We start from the raw sequence: 18,679 nt of genomic DNA, 5'->3' as shown, positions 1-18,679 counted from the left end.
ATTTTGTATCACTGGAATAAATTGAAATAAAGCTCATTTCTCAGAAGGGGAATTCCCAATGTGTGCCAAGGTCCAGCTAACTGGATCCTGACTGTGGGACTTGAGGGGTATCCTATGGGAGACAGGACTTGTCAGGCTGGGAAATGAGGCCTTTTCCTGGAACCTATGTTCAGAGTGTGATGGAAATTTGCTGGAGCCAGACTTGTAACCCCACCCAGCTGAGCCACGTCACTGGGAGCTGATCCTTTGGGCCATGATGCCCTGCGGTTTGGGAAGGCCACTGAAGGCCAGGGGTCCCAGGCAGAGGCACCCCCACAGAGGCACCTCCACCTGACAGTGGCTTTGAGTTGGGAAAAAGGATGTCGTGCAGGGCTGGATGGCAGGTGGTGGTGTGGATGAATGGGACGGAGGTCTCTCACTGCCTCCCCGACGTGCACAGCATGGGGATCTGGAGGCTGGCCAGGACGGTGTCCCCTGATGCAGCTGACTGAGAAGGGAGGGGCAGTCACAGTCACAGTCACAGAAGGAAACATACATCTGGGTGCTCAGAGAGAAGATGATCACTTACAGGCAACTCAGATTTGTGGTGGAGGCTTTTTAAATGATGACGAAAGGACCCGTTTCTTCTAGAGTGGCTGATGCGGACATAGAAGAAACAGACCAGAACTAAGGCACAAAGATGGTACAACTCTCATAGAGCTGATTTGCCTGCATGTCCTTCCCTGCAGGGTGGCCACGTGACGGGAGGCCCAGCCTTTGGGGCAGGGACGATGGGATGGGATGGGATGCTGGGCTGAAAGGTTTGGCGCGTGCCTCCCGGACGCCTGCCTGAGGGTGACCTCAGAGGCGAGGTGTGAGGTTCCAAGGTGTCATCACCCAGATGGGACAGGTGAACAGCCCAGAACCGAGGCAGAAGTCCACCTGGGAGACGACCTGAACAAGGCCCACGGGGGCCACATGGGGCAGGAATGGGCACAGAGGAATGGCTGGAAAGCTGGGAGCTGAATTTTCACTGTTTTAGATAACTGGCCTGGTGTGAGTGCTGCCCAGAGAGGCTTCTCCTGTTCTCACAGTCCAGGCTCGGAAATGTGCATCACAGAAACTGTCCATGTCAGTCCAGTGGGCAGAAAGGTTTTAGATCATAAACATTTGAGGGCTTATTCTTTCCCTTGAACTCTCTTAGCAGGTGGATTCTGTGGTCAGTCTGTAAGGTATGTGCCCCCCACAGTCACCCCCACAGTCACCCCCATCTCCCAGGGTCCTGAGATAAGAGATCCACTCTTTCAGTATGTCTTCTGAAATGCACACAGGCTTAAAGTGCAGGAAACTTTAAAGTAAGAATACTATAATGTGTCTTTTTATGTGTTCAAAAGTGTAACTTTCCCCCTTGAAAATACTAGGAAAGGTTAAATGTGTTAAGATATGCTATTTACTAATAACAACTCCTTTCTAACAAATTTCCCTTTGTATGATTACTGATCTTCTCCAACAGCAAAACTCCTTTCATCAAGTCATTTTAAAGCAAAATAGCTTTGTTATTCAAAGGAAGCTACTGGCTTTTTCATTAGATTTATTAAAATTGGGAATCAATTGCATTTAATAAAGAAAGGAATTCAGAATATTTAGCGGAAAGGAAACCAAGACATGATGATTCACGTAAAAACAACAGCACCTCGTAACAAGTTCTCATTCCGGAGTTGTAACTATTTTTGCAAATAAAGCAGGTGCTCTGCAGCCTTCGCTGATTCCACCTCCAAACCATTGAAATGGACTCGGTTTTCCAGTGAGACTTTGCTTTTCTCATGACATTTTTGCACAGGCCACTTCTCAATCCCTTCAAGAATTTCATGGACATTTATAAATGCAGGACGCTATTCATGGCCTCAAAGCGCAACAACTGCCCGGCCCAGAATGAGCTTTTCTCCTGAGAATGTGAAAAGCTGGGCAGTTTCACACATTGGGGCAGGATGGGGGGTGGGGAGAAGGCAGGGGGCTTAATCTCAGTGATTAAAATTCTAATGGTTTATTTGAAAAGGAAAACCTTTGATTTTTTTAAGAAAGGAATTCTAAGACAAAGACATTTAATTTCTTTAAGTCACCAAAAACCTGGCAGATAACACATGAAATGCCACAACTCCCAACTAGGAAAATGACACTGCATGTTTCCCGCTCTGGGGTGATGGCTCCTCGGTTTTTTTTTAGACTTAATGGAAACAAATATCACACAAAGGGCATGGAGAGTTTCAGGAGATTTCCTAGGAGGGTCGCAGGTTGCAAGACTTGGTTTCTCACGGAACACTACCTTTCCCCCAAATTAATTTTTGCCTGTCAAATTAATACATGCATATTGTTTTAAACTAAGTCAGAGAGTATCGGTGTTGTAACAAAAACCATCTAACCTGGCTGCCTTCTGGTGACACTGCCCAATAGCATTCATTCCTACATCCATTGATTCATTAAAAAGTGCACTGAATAAATTCAGGTTTATTAATAAATCTGATCTGTTCATATACTATTTAATCTATGGCTGTATTGAGCCCAATTATGGGCCAGGCACTGCTGTCAGAGTGTACTGAAAGCAGGAGGCCTGCCCTCAGGGACCTGACGTCCCACAGTTGGGCAGACAGTGGCGTGCACATCAGAGTTGGATGGAGGCCAGGGATGGGTGCAGGGTGAGGCAGGAAGGCTGTTGTCACCCTTGGGACTCAGGGTCGGCCTGCAGGAACAAGCATCCCAGCAAGGGGAACAGAAAGTACAAGTGTCCTGAGGCAGGGATGTTGGGAGTGGCCTATTGGAGGAAGAGCACAGAGCCCACTGCAGGAGGGTGTGAAGTGGTCCCATGAGCTCTCTTAGCTGCGTCTCTGTTCTAACATTGACAATACGCTTACATAGTTCCTTGATTTCTCGGTTGTGGAGCCGAGTGCCCGACCTCCTCAATGGCGGGTGAGGGGTTGTTCTCTCTCGCCCTCCTTTGTCACATATTTCCTCCACAGTTTTGTTGGAGGAGAAGGGAACCAGGCAGTCCAAATCCAGAGGGAAATTTTTACCCAACTGAATAGTGGACAATATTTAGGCGCCTGTGGCACGTGGGGCTCCCCTGTGGCAGCCCCTTCTCAGGGGCTCCGCCAAATGAGGGTGTGACAAGAGAATGAGGCAGTGACAGGAGAGGAGAAGGAGGGCCCAGGAGGACCACTGGCAGGGCCCTGGATGGGGGTCTTTGGAAGAAAATGACCTGGTAGATTAGCTGATGTGTTTGAAGGTGTAGAAATCTTGAAGGTTGTGCAGCATATGAAGAATATATTATCCACATATGGATGTGCAGAATATGAAGCAAATGAGGTCAGTTGTAAAGACCAAAAGACAACACTGTGCAAAGCAGTGTCTTAACAAAAGGTAGCTATTGTGGCCATGCACCTGAGTGCTGGTGGCACCCACAGCCAGGCCCGTGGCCCTGCAAGTGGATTGCCGCGATTTCTCGTGGACCCACTGGATGTGGCTGCTGCCAGCCTCATTTGCACAAGCCACCCAGCTTACAGCGCTGTGCCCAGGCTGTCCACCACCACAATGCCCAGTGCATCATTGGCATGTGGACGGCGTGGGCCATCTCTGTGTATCCAGGGCGGCACTGCACCTGGCGCACTGGAGACAGTCCCGTTCGTTGAATGAATATGTAAGTGAATGAATGTTTTTTGGCAGTGATTGCTCTGCACTGTTTCTCCTTAAAGAGTTGATGAATTCTCAGATTTGAGTGACAGCAGGTCTTCTGTCAGTACCTGCCCATAGGGGGACAGTTTTGTTTATTTCTGGTTTTTGTGAACATGAAATGGTATGGGTATGGAACACACAAAGCCTTGCCCGTCTTGGGCACCTGGCAGTGCCCGTGTGCCGCTGCAGCTCCCCGCCTGCCCAGCTGCAGCAGCTGCCGAATCCTGCCATCATCCTTTCCCCTGGGCTTTCCCCTGGGTCGGCGCCTCATGCAGAGTGGGGCCCTTGCACTAGTGTATGTGAAACACCTGTAGGCGGCACCCGGACATTTCACAGCCTGAAACTACACCGGTGGTGCTGCTTAGGATGAGGGTCAGCTGACTGCGGTGAAAACTGTGAGACAATTTAAACAATACATAGTAAGTAAATAATAGTTCCAGTCCTGTCCAGGTAAGACCAGAATTGAGAAAGAGGCACACACATGACTGGTGTTTGGAAATTCTCTACTTAAATCCTTACTGCATTTTTCAGGAATTCCCAAGTAGCACCAATCAATGGCCAGGGTCATCACGGCAGCTCACTGTGTGTTGGGATTTATCCTCAGGGTGGAATGGAGTTGGGCGATCATTCCAGTAAATTGTAATGGAAATATCTGAAAGACCAATTCACGCACTTGCAAATCTAGCCAGATTATAGCTCTGCTAATTACGCTCAACAACAGACAAAGCAAATGTATGTCGGAGTCTGGGCACATGTCTCAGCCTAGTAGGATTAGAACATTTTACTGCATATACTGGATTGATCTTTTTAATTTAAACAGCCTGGGACCCATCTCTCTTCCTGTTCTTCCCAGCAAGGGAGTGTTCAGTGGGTGTCTCAGGGGTTCAGAACAGAGCACAGGTTTAGACTGTGGTCTCACCCGATTCCCGTCCTGCCTTTTTACCAATTGTATACCTTTAAGCCACTCAGAGGAATTTTAAGATAGAGACAGACAGAAGATCTTGGCGATGATTTCGTTGGTGGCAGCCTCTCATGATCGGGCACCTCATCTGTCCCAGCCTTGGCTGGGCGCCAGGGCCTGGGATCATGCTGGGTGGGCAGAGTGGCACTCAGTTGCCATGCATAGTGTCTTAAACTGACCTTTGTATATGTTATTTTCTTCCTCCATTGTAGGAAGGAAAACACTCGGTGACATTTTCCACTCCTCCTCTTCTTCCTGTTAAAGGGGAATCGTGTTTTTGTTAATTACTGGCATAGTTTATCTGTTGAGATGAGACAGTAAAAGGTGCACACACTGAGATTACTGTACTGTGCGAAAGCACAGACTCGTCCTGGGCGATGGAGTGAAGGTCCAGCCCTGCGCCCTCTCGCCTGGGCAGTTTCCCTGCAGGCCAGTCTGAGCAGGACGCTCTGTGGCCACCAGCCAGGGTGTGGACGGTTCGCAGACAGCTCCGCAGGCAGGTGCAGGGCCGCGCCCCTTGGGATATCGGCTCCCCGCCCCAGTCCCGTCCCTGCAGCATCCCGCCCCTGGGTTTGGCCCTGGCCTGAGGTGCTGGCACCGTCCTGGCTCTGAAAGCTGATTCCCAGCCTGAGTCCTGCTGCCTCTGGTCACCACGTTCTGTGACCCAGCTGGATGCTGGTCCCGCCTGTGTCACGCTCTGCCACTTGCCAGCTTTTGGCTGTTCGAGTGCCCAGACTGCTCCTTCCTCTTGCTGGCCTGTCCCCTCCCTGGGCCGGGAGGTGAGCTTTGAGCCCCCACCTGGCTCTGCGGGCCCTGATCACCTCCTGAAGGCTGGGCTGGCCGGCCTCCCTGCTCTGGAGCCCCGCTGCAGAGCGAGCTCGGGCCCATCGTTCTGGCTGTCGCCTCTGTGTGCGGCCACTTCGGAGCCCGTGGCGCAGCAGGTCCCGCTGGGCCAGCCGCTCCCAACGAGGAAGAACAGACCTTGTAAACCCTCACCTGACATTTCTGTGAAATAACGTTCATACCGCACAAAGAATCAGGATTCTGATGGCAATGTCATGATAACTGTTGCCCCTGAAAGGGCAAAGGGAACGATGCTCATCTACATTAGGCTCCAAATGCTCTCCTCATAACTAAGGAGGAGTGGCTGTCGTTGCTGAGCAGTTCTTGCCTCTGTGCACAGGATGCGTCCACCCTCTCTGGGACCCGGGGCCCAACCCAGGACAGTAGGGGACACACACTGTGGTGGCCGTGCAGGGCCCTGGATCCCATGTGTCACTCCTTCCACATGTGAAACAAGAGCTCCCAGGAGTGATGTGAGCCCCAAGGAGGAAGTCCAGGGAGCTCCGTGGCCGGCTCTCACTTCTTGGGGTGCGCCACCGAGGTAGAGCCCCAGCTGGGTGGCTGGGTGGCTGTTGTGGCTGGGTGGGAGGCCAGCCCCTGGCAGAACTCAGGAGAAGGCTCAGGCCCAGAAATCCTCTGGGGCAGCTGACTTCCCCTCCGGGCCCTGCCCCTGAGCTAAGCCCTGACTCCAGTGCCTGGGGCCCGCCATGGCCACCCTTACCAGAGATGTGAGAAAAAGGCCAGTATTGGGTAAAACGTGTCCTTGGAGGGAAGAGAGACTTCCCGGACAGAAGGAAAATTAAGACACTCTAATTGGTGATCTCAGAGATGCTCCCTGTGCCTCCCACTCTCCCCTGTCCCCTGATGTCCCTGAGGACTCTGGGTCTCCACTGTTCCTTAGTCAGTATGCTGCTAAATATTGCCTTTTTTTTGATGTGCAGAAGGTCCTATTTTGGGTCTCTGGGAGGCAGAAAGGCTGTGCCCTTGTTGGGAGACAGGGGTGGGGAGAGGGGGAGGGAGAGACGGGGAGGGACAGCGTCTCTTTGGGTGACTCCGAGTCCGCACACATTCGCTAACAGGACGCCTGTTCGGCTGAGTCCCCGCTCAGCCCGGGCAGGGCAGCTACCTTCATGGTTCACGTGTGGGGAGGGCGTGGGGACACTGGCTCTGTCGTTCTAACTTCACCAAGACAAATACCTAGGATAAAGTACTAGACAATGAAAAATCTTCTGGAAGCGTCCTCTGCAGGGTCACCTCTTCGTCCCTCAGCGTCTCTCTGACAGGGCCTGAGGACACTTAAAAACATCCTGCGTGAAAATGCCTAGGGTGCCTAACTGGTTTTCCTGGCCTCACTGGAGATGGCTGGTAATTGTAGGTCTGCTTTGTTATGTAGCTGTATTCCTATTATGTTAATGTGTGTGCGCAATTTAATCAGTAGTTTAAAACCTATACATGCTTATGTTACTCTACAAGAAGATATGTCAAAGAAATAACCAATCTTCCCATGTTTTCTTCCGCCTGCTACTTCTATAGCTTTTCTTCTTCCTTCCTAATTACAACCCTTAAATAGAATTCGTGCCTCATATCAAATTTACTGAGTATCATAATTCTTCCAAGTGGTAAAGATACCTCAAGACAAATGCTGGGCATAGAAGCCACAGGGCATAAATATGCAAAGAAATAAAAAGCTAACCATTTCCAACAATAAGGCTTCCCTCTCACTTACCAACTTCACATCTCCCTGTATGGCCCCGGAAGATGACTGGTTAGCCAGAGACGGGTAAGATTCCACAAGGGAGGAACAACCTAAGACAGGCACAGTCGCAGGGGGGCCATCAGGTGAGAAATTGGGGATCAACAGAGGTGAGGCTTAGAACCTCACGCCCTGTTTTGAGAGAAATCTTCTGCATCCGTGGATGTTTTGTTGCCCTTGTCTAGCTTGGATTAACACATAGTCTACAGGCACACACCTGATCATCTACATTTGCTCTCTTACAACACTAAACTATGTTTTCTACCTTTATCTTGCATCTACCTACCACTTCAGCATTTTATTAAAAAAAAAATAATAATAATAAAGGGAGAAATGTGGGATCCACATATAAATCAAGTATAAAAATCAAACGAATATTCATATTTGACCTGATTGTTTATAGTTCATAATGCGTGAGCAAAACCGAAAGCTTCTGTGATGACTGCCCTTGCACTGTTCACCATGTAAGAACTTATTCACTATGTAAGAACTTGTTCGTTATGCTTCAGAAGATTGGAGACTGTTGAGAACTAGGCTTGGGGTGGATTAATGATTGTGCATTGAGCATTGACTCCCCTATACAGAATTTTATTGTTGTTAACAACCATTTGATCAATAAATATGAGAGATGCCCTCTCAAAAAAAAAAAAAAAAAACACCCTGTGGGAGGCATTCCTCTGTGTCACATAAGAACGCATTTCACACAGCAGGTGGAAGATCAGAAAACACGGTCCTGGCCACACCCAACTGGGGACCAGGATGCTGGTAACAACCGAACCCCGACTTGGCCCCTGGTAACTGGGTGCTCCACCCGGCGTTCTTCCTGGTCGCCCATTGGAGTGCTTGGCCCATTGCCGGCTAGGCAGTGTCACACCAGTTGTTCAGCCGGTTTCCTATTGTCCTGATGAAGTAGAGGCCATTTGGTGAAATGGTTTTCCTCCTCGCCACGCTCTTCTCCCTTCTTAGAGCCCCGTGCTTCCCCGGCTTCTCCTCAGGGCCCTGCGCTGCAGAGAACCTATTCCCCCTGCCGCGTACATCTCCTGCCTGCCCGCATTCCCAGGGTCCCCCCTCCAGCCCAGCGGTTCAGGCTTCCTGCCACTGGCTCTTCTCCCTTTTGTCCCCCTGCATTTACGGTTCCTCCCATCTGTGGGTAAAACTGCAGTATTTCCAGCATCTCTCGCCTGGCCTTAGCCCATTTCCATATCAATAGGTGTTCACAAAGGGAGGAGGGAAGCTCTTCTGTCCTCCCCTCTGCTGTGTAATAGGCCTGGTGGCCTGGACTCTGCCTGCAGGGTTGCTCCTGGAAGGAGCAGGTGGAGAGCCGAGCCCCCAGAAGGGGGAGAAATGGGTGAGTGAGAGCAGCTACGGGGGAGCGAAGAGTGCAGCCAGGCTTCCTGTGGGCAAATAAATGGGATTCTCCCACTTTGCTTTTCCCCTTGACTAATTGTGGCTTCACCGGTTTCACTGGTTTATTCACCCTGGGCTGGAAACAGGCTTCCTCCGAGGGCTACACCATTGCAAAGGGCTCTCTCCACTTTATTGGTCATCTTGCAGCTTCCTGGAAGTGGCATCCGCACTGGCCGCCCTCATTCCTCAGCCTGGGTCCCTGCCTGCCCGCAGTCTGCCTTCTGCCCCCTCTGACCTGCACTCTAACTGAAAGAGCACCGAGTCCCGGGAATGTGCGTCACCACGCCTGCTCCTCAAGCATTCTTGACTTCTCTGTTGCATTTGTCAAGTGAGCTCCTTCCTTTACAGAATCTCCTGACTGTGTCTCCCTCACACTCTTGATTCTCACTTTCATGTGGGTAGACTGAGGCACTGAAGGAGACCTGCCTCCCGTCCTTGCTGAGATCCACTCGGCTGGCCGATTAAATAGGAACTTCGCTGCGCTGAATTCCTGCCTGCTTCCCAGGGGCTCTCATTTCCACTGCTGGTTTCTTCTCTTCCTCTTGCCCAAAAGCATGGATATTAACCCCAGTTCTCCAATTTACACTCACACTAGTTTTCCTACAACCCATCCACTCTCCTGCCCTCAAAGGGGGTTTCCTAACCGGGTAACTCCTGCATCTACACTGTTAGTCTTGATCTTGTTGGGAGTTTTTCCTGAACTTCCAGCTTTGTTTGACACCTCTCCCTGGATACCTGGCCATCATTAAAGCTCCATAGTTGTAAAGCCAGCTCCTGTCCTCCGGTCCCTCATTCTTCCCATTGTTCCAGACAAGATGCTGGAATCTACCTGAGCTCCTGGTCTCCGTTTTCTCCCTCCTCAAACCTCCAGTCTGCCAGGCCAGTCATCCTTCTTGCTCGCTGTGGCATCTATTTGATCTCTTATATCCATTACTCCCACCCTAGGGTCTTCATCTGAGCATCTGTGCATTCATTTGGAAATAATTATTGCACAGCTCTTGAGTTCCAAGTGAAGTTAGGGGTGCTGATCAGAGTTACATTTTTGTAAGGTCACTGTGGCTGCTGTGGGGGGCAGATCACAGGATGGTGGGAGAGGAGGTGGAGGCGTGGGCGAGGAGGCTGTTGCCATTGTCCTCCAAGACGGGAGTTGTGGGCAGACTTGGGAATGAGTAGAAACTCCCGAAAGCCTGCTGACTGACAGGCTGTATCCTCAGGAAGCCTCCCCTGTCGTCTCCAATGCTTGCAGACCCTCACCCTCTTCTGGATCTGCAATCCTTCCCTTGGCCCTTCTGTACAACCCAATATGTCCTTTCTGGATGCAGTAGTTTTGAGGTTTTTAGGAATAAGAAAGCTCACACCTTCTTCTCGGAGGTATGAAATTTCATATAGAATTTTATGTACAACTTCAGGGGGTCTATCCATAGGGTCTTTGGTCCCTGGGTTAAGGGCTCCCAGCTCCTCTTCAGCTCAGAGGACTCTCGCACCCTCACATCTTTCTCTCTTCCTGCACATCAGTGGGCACAGAATATGCTCAGGACATACACTTCCATGATGACATCCTTCTTCCTGATAACTCCCTCTGGAAATACACAACACTCACTTTTCCGTCTTAGTGAAGTAGCGCAAAAAGCAGTTCAAAATACCCTAACATAATATAAGAACGTGGTTGGCTCAATGATTCAATCTGGAGCACGTCCTTGACCCAAGGGGTTGCATCAGAGGCAAACAAATAGAGTGAATTGTGCTGTATAGAGGTGCAAGGATCTTCCCAGAAGAATTTAGCACTATGTCGGGTCATTTTCTGGCTGGAGTAAATGTAGAGAAGATGCCTGGTATTCACATGATCTTGTGTTACCAACAGGTCAAAACCATTACAATAGCGCCAAATGGGTTAACATTTGCTTGAAACAGAAAAGAGCAAAGAGTTGTAAGGATGGTTGAATAGTGTTCTTTTTGTGTACTTTCATTCCCAAAGCCAGTGTGAGGTCCTTAGAGCAGGTGGGGAGGCAGACATAGTGACTTAGATGCTGACATCACATTTGCGGAGATGGCTGCTGGTCTGCGGAGAATGGCCCTGGAATGCTAATGCATTCTCTTCTATAAGGTGTTCTTAACAGGGGAATCTGCAATCTGTAATAGTTTTGGAAATGATTTTAAAACTAGACATCCAAAAGAAAGGCTAATTTCTATTTTACTGTTGAATTTTAAGAGTTCTTCATATACTCGAGATGCAAGTCCTCCACTCAACAAAGACCAGATTGTGTAGCTGATAATTTGCAAAGATTTTCTTCCAGTTGATAGCTTGTGTTTTCATCCTCTTCACAGAGCAGAAGTTTTCTATTTTGAGGAAGTCCAACGTATAACCTTTCCTTTTATGGATGCTTTTGGTGACAAGGCTAAGATCTCTTGCCTAGTCCTGGAACCTGAAGTTTTCTTGTGTTTTTACCTAAAGTTTCTACAGTTATGTTTAAGTCTATGATCCATTTTGAGTTAATTTTTGTATAAGGTGTGAAGTTAGATAGAAGTGAATTTTTTTTTTGTCTATGGAGGAAAGACTGATTTTTGGAAGCTGATCTCTGCAGGTGTTTATGGTATTTTACGTTCTCCCAGCACAGCTCTACACCAAGGAGGAGAATTCCCAGGTCCGTTTCTTTCCTCTTGTCCTTTAGCAGCTCAGCGTGGAGGGCCTCCTGATGGATCCAGATAAAGAACTGAAAACTTTCATACTTTAAATGTTAAATTGTTTCCAAAGTTTCTTGATGAAATGATCAAATGAATGCAAGAGTGCCAGTCACTGTCATTTTAAAACGTTGTGTCCTGTTACAGAGATCCCCCATGACAGCCCTTTTTACCGTGCTAGCACCACAACAAATTAGAGAACTACGCAGGGACATTGAAACCTACAATTTCACGCCCTAAAACTGCCTTTCAGTGGTCCCAGGTTCAAACATCCCAAGAAACCACAGGGACATTCATTCATCCTCAGAATTCTGATTAACAGAGTGCAGAAGGCGAGCTCTCCTGGCCGCTCTGGGGTCAGGGGTGAGGCCGTCAGGCAGCCCGACACATTTACACAGGTGGAGGAGCCCCAGGATGGGGCTGTGGTGGAAGCGCTGAGAAAGGGTGGCCATGGGTCTCTGTGAGCCAGGCAAGGGGGTGCTGCGCTGCTGAGCCCAGGCCTCCACCACCAGCCAGACAACCCCTTCCTCCTCCACTTACTTAGGAAGACTCGGCAAGATGAACAGAACCTGCTTATTTCCTGTTCGACCTTGGGAATAACGTTTGATGTTAAATATGTGCCCGCATGAGGTTGGCTGCAGACTTCAGAGGGGCTCTGACTCCCAGCACACACTTGTCCTTGCCTGGGATCTTGACCTCACCTTGCACTGACCCCGCTTCCTGTCTCACTGCCACAAACTGCAGAACTCAGCTCTCCTCAAGTCACTTCTCCAGAGGCACCCCGTCTTCTCTTCTCTCTGCAGAGGGGCAGAAGGTCCGCCCAGCTTCCGTGACCCTCTTACTGCCGCTCTAACCTGTCTGGGCCTCACCCACCAGACACCCTTCCTGGCCTCATGTCATTCGTGCTCTGAAGCTGTCCTCCAGTTCTCTGGCTCAGAGGTGGCCTAGGACCCCTTGACCCCGCCCAGCCTTCTGACCCACTCACCCTCCAGACCCCCCTCAACAGAACCTTCCTCGCTATTTATGCTCATTTGTAACTATCACAGATTTACAAGTGTTCAATCTTGTACTTGTGTGGTATTTTGAAGTGTCATTTTCACTTACAGAGGTTGGTGGAAATATTCAGATAATCCTATTAGTTTTCTTTTATATGCAGTTTTCCCCAAGTTTCTGACTATACATATGGGGCTGGCGATTGATGAACTGTTATAAAAAACCTTAAGAATAATCATCTAACTCAGCCACTGTGAAACATGATCAGGGTGGGTCAGTATCTATGCAAGTTAAACAAAACTAGTTTCTTCTCTCCCCTGCCTTACCCTTCAACCAGTATTAATAGCAGATATCTTTTTTTCTACAGGTCAGAATACTAATTCTCACACTTGTATTGAATGGCTAGCCTCAGGAATGCTTCTAGATGCTTTGGGATTGATTCTAGAATAAGACTTCAAAGTCAATGGAAAAGATAATCTGATCTGTAAGAAGTGTACCAACGTAATTTAAATATATTGATTTTGATTAGAGACAAGCATTTATTTTTTTGATAATCACACTGTCACTTGGTAGACCTGTGCTTTTCATGAATAAATTCATTTCTAAGCAATTCTGTAGGGTTTTCCCCTTCATTGCAACTGCTCCATAAATGCTGATGAACTCAAACTTTGCCTTTTGTCCAAAACTGCTCATCACTAAGTGACTCTTTAATAGCTAGTTAATAAAATATCTTCACTCAACACAGACCAGATTGTGTAGCTGATAATTTCAGATTTTTATGGAACAAGCTTCACTAACAGTGAAGTTTTAATTTGCAAGTGTCAAGCTCCCTCATGCATATTTAGAGGAAGAGATGCTTAGAATAAAATTGAAATTCTTCCAATTGTTCTTGTTTTTAGGCACAGCTTCAAAATTATCTTGCACAGAAAGAGGAGGATTTAAAAAATTAACTATTTCGAGTGAGCTGTCTTTCTGGTTTTTTTTTGTTTTATTCTGCAACAAATTAGACCTTTTGCATTGCAGGTAGAATGGCAGGGCAATAGGTGGTCTCAGAGGCTGGGTTCCCTGGGACCATTCAGGTGGAGACTGAGCAGGGGGATCACTGGGAACAGCACCGTAAGGCAGGGAGCAGGGAGCCGGCAGCTGACCCCATAGAGCCCAGGGGCCGGGAGAACCCTTCTGAGCTGTCCCAGCAAGGGGCTGTGTCTTTGTCCCCTTAAATGGCTATCCTGGGATCAGCTGCCTGGGGTGGGAGGACGGCGTCTGTGCACGGAGCGGCTCCCCCAGACCTGGAAGAATTCCTGAGGGGCCGGGCTGTGGGGAGTTGGCAGGTGTTCTGGATGGCTGGGGCTGGCTGAGGGGCCAACCTCCACGTCCACTGGAGGGGGTTGTGCCCAAACTGAACAGCGAGCGGTGGCTCTTTCGTGCATGCAGTGAATAGGCGAACAATGGTACCAGAGAGGGACAAGGACATACGGGGTAGTGAGGGGCTTCTGCTCATCTCGGGGTGGGGGTGGGGTGAGCTCTGCCTAAGGGACAGTCACCTCCAGCTGGTGGTCACAGTCACTCTCAGGGGTTTAGACTGTGTGTTGGCTCTGTAGCCATCACCTCCATCTTGCATTCACGCGGCTTCTGGGTATTGTCATTTCTGCTCAGCATCACCCACCTCTCCTCTGCTCGACTCCTGCCCCCTGGGTGCTGTCACTGGGCTCTGACAACCCAGCCTGTCCCGTCTCCCTGTCACTGAAACCGTCTCTGGGGACGGGAGGAATGTGGCTGCAGCCCCGAGTGAGCTGGGTCTCTGCCTATGGATGGTCCTGGATGGCCCAGGACCTTTGCTTCATTCAGATCAGGGTTTGGTCAGCAGTGAAGATATCTGTGTGCAAAATGCTACCCTAGATATATTCACATATTAGGGTGATGCAAGCTTCTAGCCTAGGCTCCATTTCCCAGAGAAGGGGTTTCTGCTGGAGAACCACCCCATGGGGGGCGCCTCCCCACATGCTCGCAGGCGCTGCTGGCTCCCCACCCCTGAGCCGCCCCGCCACCCCGGGGAAGGCCGGGCCCGAAGTGACTCTGTTCGAGCACTGACTTCCTGTGGGTGGTAAGGAACAAACACTTCCATTAAAATGGATCTAAGATCTCAGTGCGACGTGACACGTCTGAGTGCACATGCCGCGGTCACAGCAGATACGGTCGTTCTGACCTTGCAGCGGTCACTGGGCTTGTCGAGCATTTTTCCTCCTTGGCGCCCTTGAGAAAGGACCAGTGGGAGTGTCGTGGGAAAGGAGAACCAGAGGTGTCACGCATGTGAATGAACAGGGGGGATCTGTGTCGTCAGAGCCTCTTTGTCCTAGTGGGTATTTGTAAGTCACAGATAGGATAGTGAACAGTTTACAATCACCAAAAAAAAAAAAAAAAAACCCAACAAACTGAAGACACTTGGTAGATTGGTTTCCTAGGAAACAACAGCAATCTTGGTAGACTTGATCCCACTGATTCAAAGGAAAAGAAGTCACTTAAAAGAAAAAAGCCCCCAAATTTCTAAAATTCCAAATTCTTTACCTTATTTTTTTCCTTTGTTCCTTTCTTTTCCTGGCTGGTTTTGGCTTTCTTGGGTTTCTTCTCCTTTTTCTTTTTTTTGCCTTTTTCCTCTTCTTCCTGGTTTGCAATAATATCTTCAATGACCTGGTAAGAAACCAAGAGAGTGATCATGGCCTCTGCACGGAGCCTCGTCAGCACAGGGACTCCTTTCCCTCTTGGAGGGTGGCCTGTCCTGGTCAGGCTCCCCGCTCTGCTCCGCGCCCAGGGGCGGCCCTCCTGGGGACACCACCAGGCCTCCCATCTGCCCCTGGCTGGATCCATCAGCAGGAGGTGGCAGTTGGACCTCCGGGGGCAGTAGACGGAGCTGGACATTTCTGAGCCTGCCCCCCGCGACCCAGGGCCGCTCCGGCTCCCCGAGCTTGCTCACACCTCGGCCACAGCCGGAGTGCCAGGCCTGCCCACACCTCTTCCCCAACTCCGAGTCGAGGGCACCTGGACTCCAGTGGCCACAGTTGCTCTTGTATTAACTTTAGTTTTCCGGAAATGAACACGCACCTTTTCTCAGAGCTGGTTTCTTTCGCTTGTGATTTGATTTGTATTTCTTACAGTGACAAAAGCCCATTTATTCTCCTCAAATTTAAAATTTTTGTTAAAAAGTACCTGATTCACATAGAATTAGCAACCATGGAGAATTGGTAAAGGTTTGTAAAAAACACGTAATTTCTTTCAATACAATAGATGTTTCTTGAGCTCTGGTTCGCTGTGACACTGAGCTATGAATTCTGGGAGACATGATGATGGGACATATTTCCTGTCTGACCCTTGGGCTCTGCTCATCTTTGGACATGTGTCTGAGACGAGGGCATAACCTCTCTGGGACTCAGTTTCCTCAGCTCTGAAATGACGCCCACACTTCCACGCCCAGCATTACAGCACGGTTCTAAGAGTCTCACAAAGACAGAAGTTTACTGCTAAACAAAGCCCGCGAGTGGGAGCTGCTGTCGCCCAAGGACACACAGGTAGCAGGTGGCTGAGCTGGGATTCAAATGGGTATTAAGCTGGATGAATTGCATAACATAGAAAGGAGAGGCGAGGTGTGGAAGGACATACGAAAATTTACCCTATGGCATGAAATGCATATAGTTCAATAAAAACAATACTACACAGTTTTAGGACACATACATATATAGTCAGAGTGTAAAGAAATGTAAGGGATGACAAACATCAAACTCAGTGCAGTGGTCGTCTCTGGGTAGCACAGTGTGCAATTCAGAACAGGGCAGACACCTCCCCCTTGCCCCCCAGTGTGCTGCGCTAGAACCATCCTCCTTGGATCAAGTCTACTTGCTTTGACTTATTAGTGATTTACTAGCATGCTGAAATTTATTTTCTAGTATCATATTTTTGATATTTATCCCTATGTGGTTCTTAGGAGCTTAGTTCATACCTTTAAAAGTGTAAAGAACAGCTTTATCATGAACCAAGCAGGATATTCCGGCACCATCTGGACTTAAAAAAACCCAAAAACTATAGTCATGCCCCACTTCACACTGTCCAGAGGCCCACCCAGCCCCTAGGCTCTTGCGAAGATTTTGATGAGGTGAGTCTCACAGAAGGGGTGATGCGGAGGGCGGCAGGAGACGTGTGTCTTGTGTACATTATCTGGTAATAAAAAGGGTGTCTTTAGATGGGATTAAAATTCCCTTGTTGTCCGAATAGCAATGTTTTCCTTGGGGAGCAGGCTCACTTCAACTCACAGAGCCAAATCCTGGCTGCTCGGGACCCTATGTTCTGGAGCATTTATGAGAAATGAGCATTTTGCCCCTGTAAGTTGGGAAACTTTCCGAAATGTATGGACAAGTTCTAAAAATAGCCTGATACATAAAATGTGAGCAGCTGAAAGATGAAGTCTTTATTTGTGGAGCATATAATCAGTGTATCTTTTAAAGTCTCATCAACCTCATTGTTTATTTCCTCTATATCCTTACTTTATTAGTTTAGTTCTTTGAATAGACAATACATTTACATGATCCACAATTCAAAAATTTATTAAGTTGTGAAATGTTTCTTCCCTTTGCTGTGGTCCAGAAAACAGGATCTGCTTTCTAAAGCCAACCCAATACCTTCAATATGCTTCCAGAAACATTTAGCATAGATAGATGCAAATATGTAGCGTACGCCCACCTGCATATATATAAAGCACACTGAGATTGTTGGGTGTTGCTTGCCAATCACATCTGTGGAAGGTGGAATAGGATTGTAGTCGTCTCTTTTTAAATCCGTTCTAAATCTGCTTTGTTTGCTCTCTCCTATAGCAAAATTTTCCAAAGTGCACAAATGCGTACAATGTATACACACAGATATCTGCTATAAACACGAATTTGTCATTTTGTACAAACGTTAGCAAATTGCACACACTGTTCTCCTAATGATACGCCTTGGCCATCTTTCCTTCGTGATACATAAAGAACTTCCTCCTTTCTTTATAGGTGTACCATAGCTTACTGGACCATTCCTCTGCCAATGGAAACTTAAGTTTATTTCCAATCTTTTGTTATCACCAACAATGCTGTCGTGAATAAATGAATGCAAATATCATTTCGCAGATATGTGAGCATAACTTAGAATTAGGATAAATTCCTAAAAGTAGAAATGCTGGATCAAGCATATGTACGTTTGTAATACTGTCAAACTGCCTCCGCCAGGTTATGCCAATTTCCACTTCTGCTGGTAGTGTATACAAGTGTTTACTTCCCCATATGCTCACTGACACAGTGTGTTATGTTTGCCAATGATACGTCATTGTAGTTTTTTTTTAAGATGTCAATACTGAATTTATTTTGCTCATGTTCTGCGAGTATAGCAAAACCACCCCAAGTTGGAAGTTGCCTTTTAAGTCAGTCATCATGTTTGTAGTAAACTACAAAGTCCTGAAGTCCAAATCTGGCCTGCCACCTGTTTTATTTTGTTTCTTAAATATATACGTAATTTTATTGAGATATAGTTTACATAACATACATTCACCCATTCCACATGTGCAAGTCAATCATTTTTAGTAAAGCCACTAAGTTGTTTAACTGCCACTGTAAATCAGTTTTAGAACATTTCCATTACCCTAAAGAGACCCCCTCATGCCCATTCATTGTCAATCCCCTTTCCCTCTGCTCCTGCCCTTTCTGCGCAGGCACTGTCTTCTCTCTCCCTCTGTAGACTTGCTCCTGGACATTTTGTATAAATGGAGCCACAAAATGTAGTCTCTTCTGTCTGGCTTCTTTCACTTTGCATAATGTTTTCAAGATTCATCCATGTTGGGGCATGGATCAAGTGTTTTTTTCTCTCTCCTTTTTTATTGCCAAATAATATTCCTTCTCACGGATTATGCCACATTTCCCCTATTCACCACTTGATGGATATTTAGGTTGTTTCAAATTTTTGGCTGTTATGAGTAATGCTCCTATGACTATTCATATACAAGCTTTTTTATGTGGACACACGTTTTCATTTCTCTTGGGTAGAGCCCTAAGATTGGAGCTGCTGGGTCATTTGGCAAATTTATATTTAACTTTTAAGAAACTGACAAACTGTTTTTCCCAAGTATGCGCACCATTTCACCTTCCCACTAGCAGTGTATGAGGGTTCCCTTTCCTCTGCATCTTCAACATTAGTTATCACCTGTCTTTTTTTATTATAGCCATACTTGGGACCATGAAGTGGCATCTTACTGTAGTTGTGACTGTCGTCTCTCTAAGGCCACTGATGGTGCCTACTGGCTATTCACATACATTCCTTTGTGA

General features: G+C 47.9%; 1 protein-coding gene across 4 annotated transcripts in view; it reads right to left on the bottom strand.

Annotated features, from left to right (window-relative positions):
- The window catches only part of IQCA1 (IQ motif containing with AAA domain 1), a 176,433-nt gene that overhangs the window by 66,744 nt on the left and 91,010 nt on the right, over positions 1-18,679 (bottom strand). For all 4 annotated transcript variants that reach the window (XM_057503392.1, XM_057503393.1, XM_036901073.2 and 1 more), the window contains 2 exons: positions 14,907-15,029; positions 4,846-4,921 (listed from right to left, as the gene is read on the bottom strand). In XM_057503392.1, the coding sequence (XP_057359375.1) occupies positions 4,846-4,921; positions 14,907-15,029 (199 nt within the window). The remainder of the gene's footprint in view (positions 1-4,845; positions 4,922-14,906; positions 15,030-18,679) is intronic.

The sequence above is a fragment of the Manis pentadactyla genome, chromosome 6 (assembly GCF_030020395.1).
Source record: "Manis pentadactyla isolate mManPen7 chromosome 6, mManPen7.hap1, whole genome shotgun sequence".
Classification (NCBI taxonomy): Eukaryota; Metazoa; Chordata; class Mammalia; order Pholidota; family Manidae; genus Manis; species Manis pentadactyla.
This window is presented reverse-complemented; position numbering and strand designations above follow the sequence as displayed.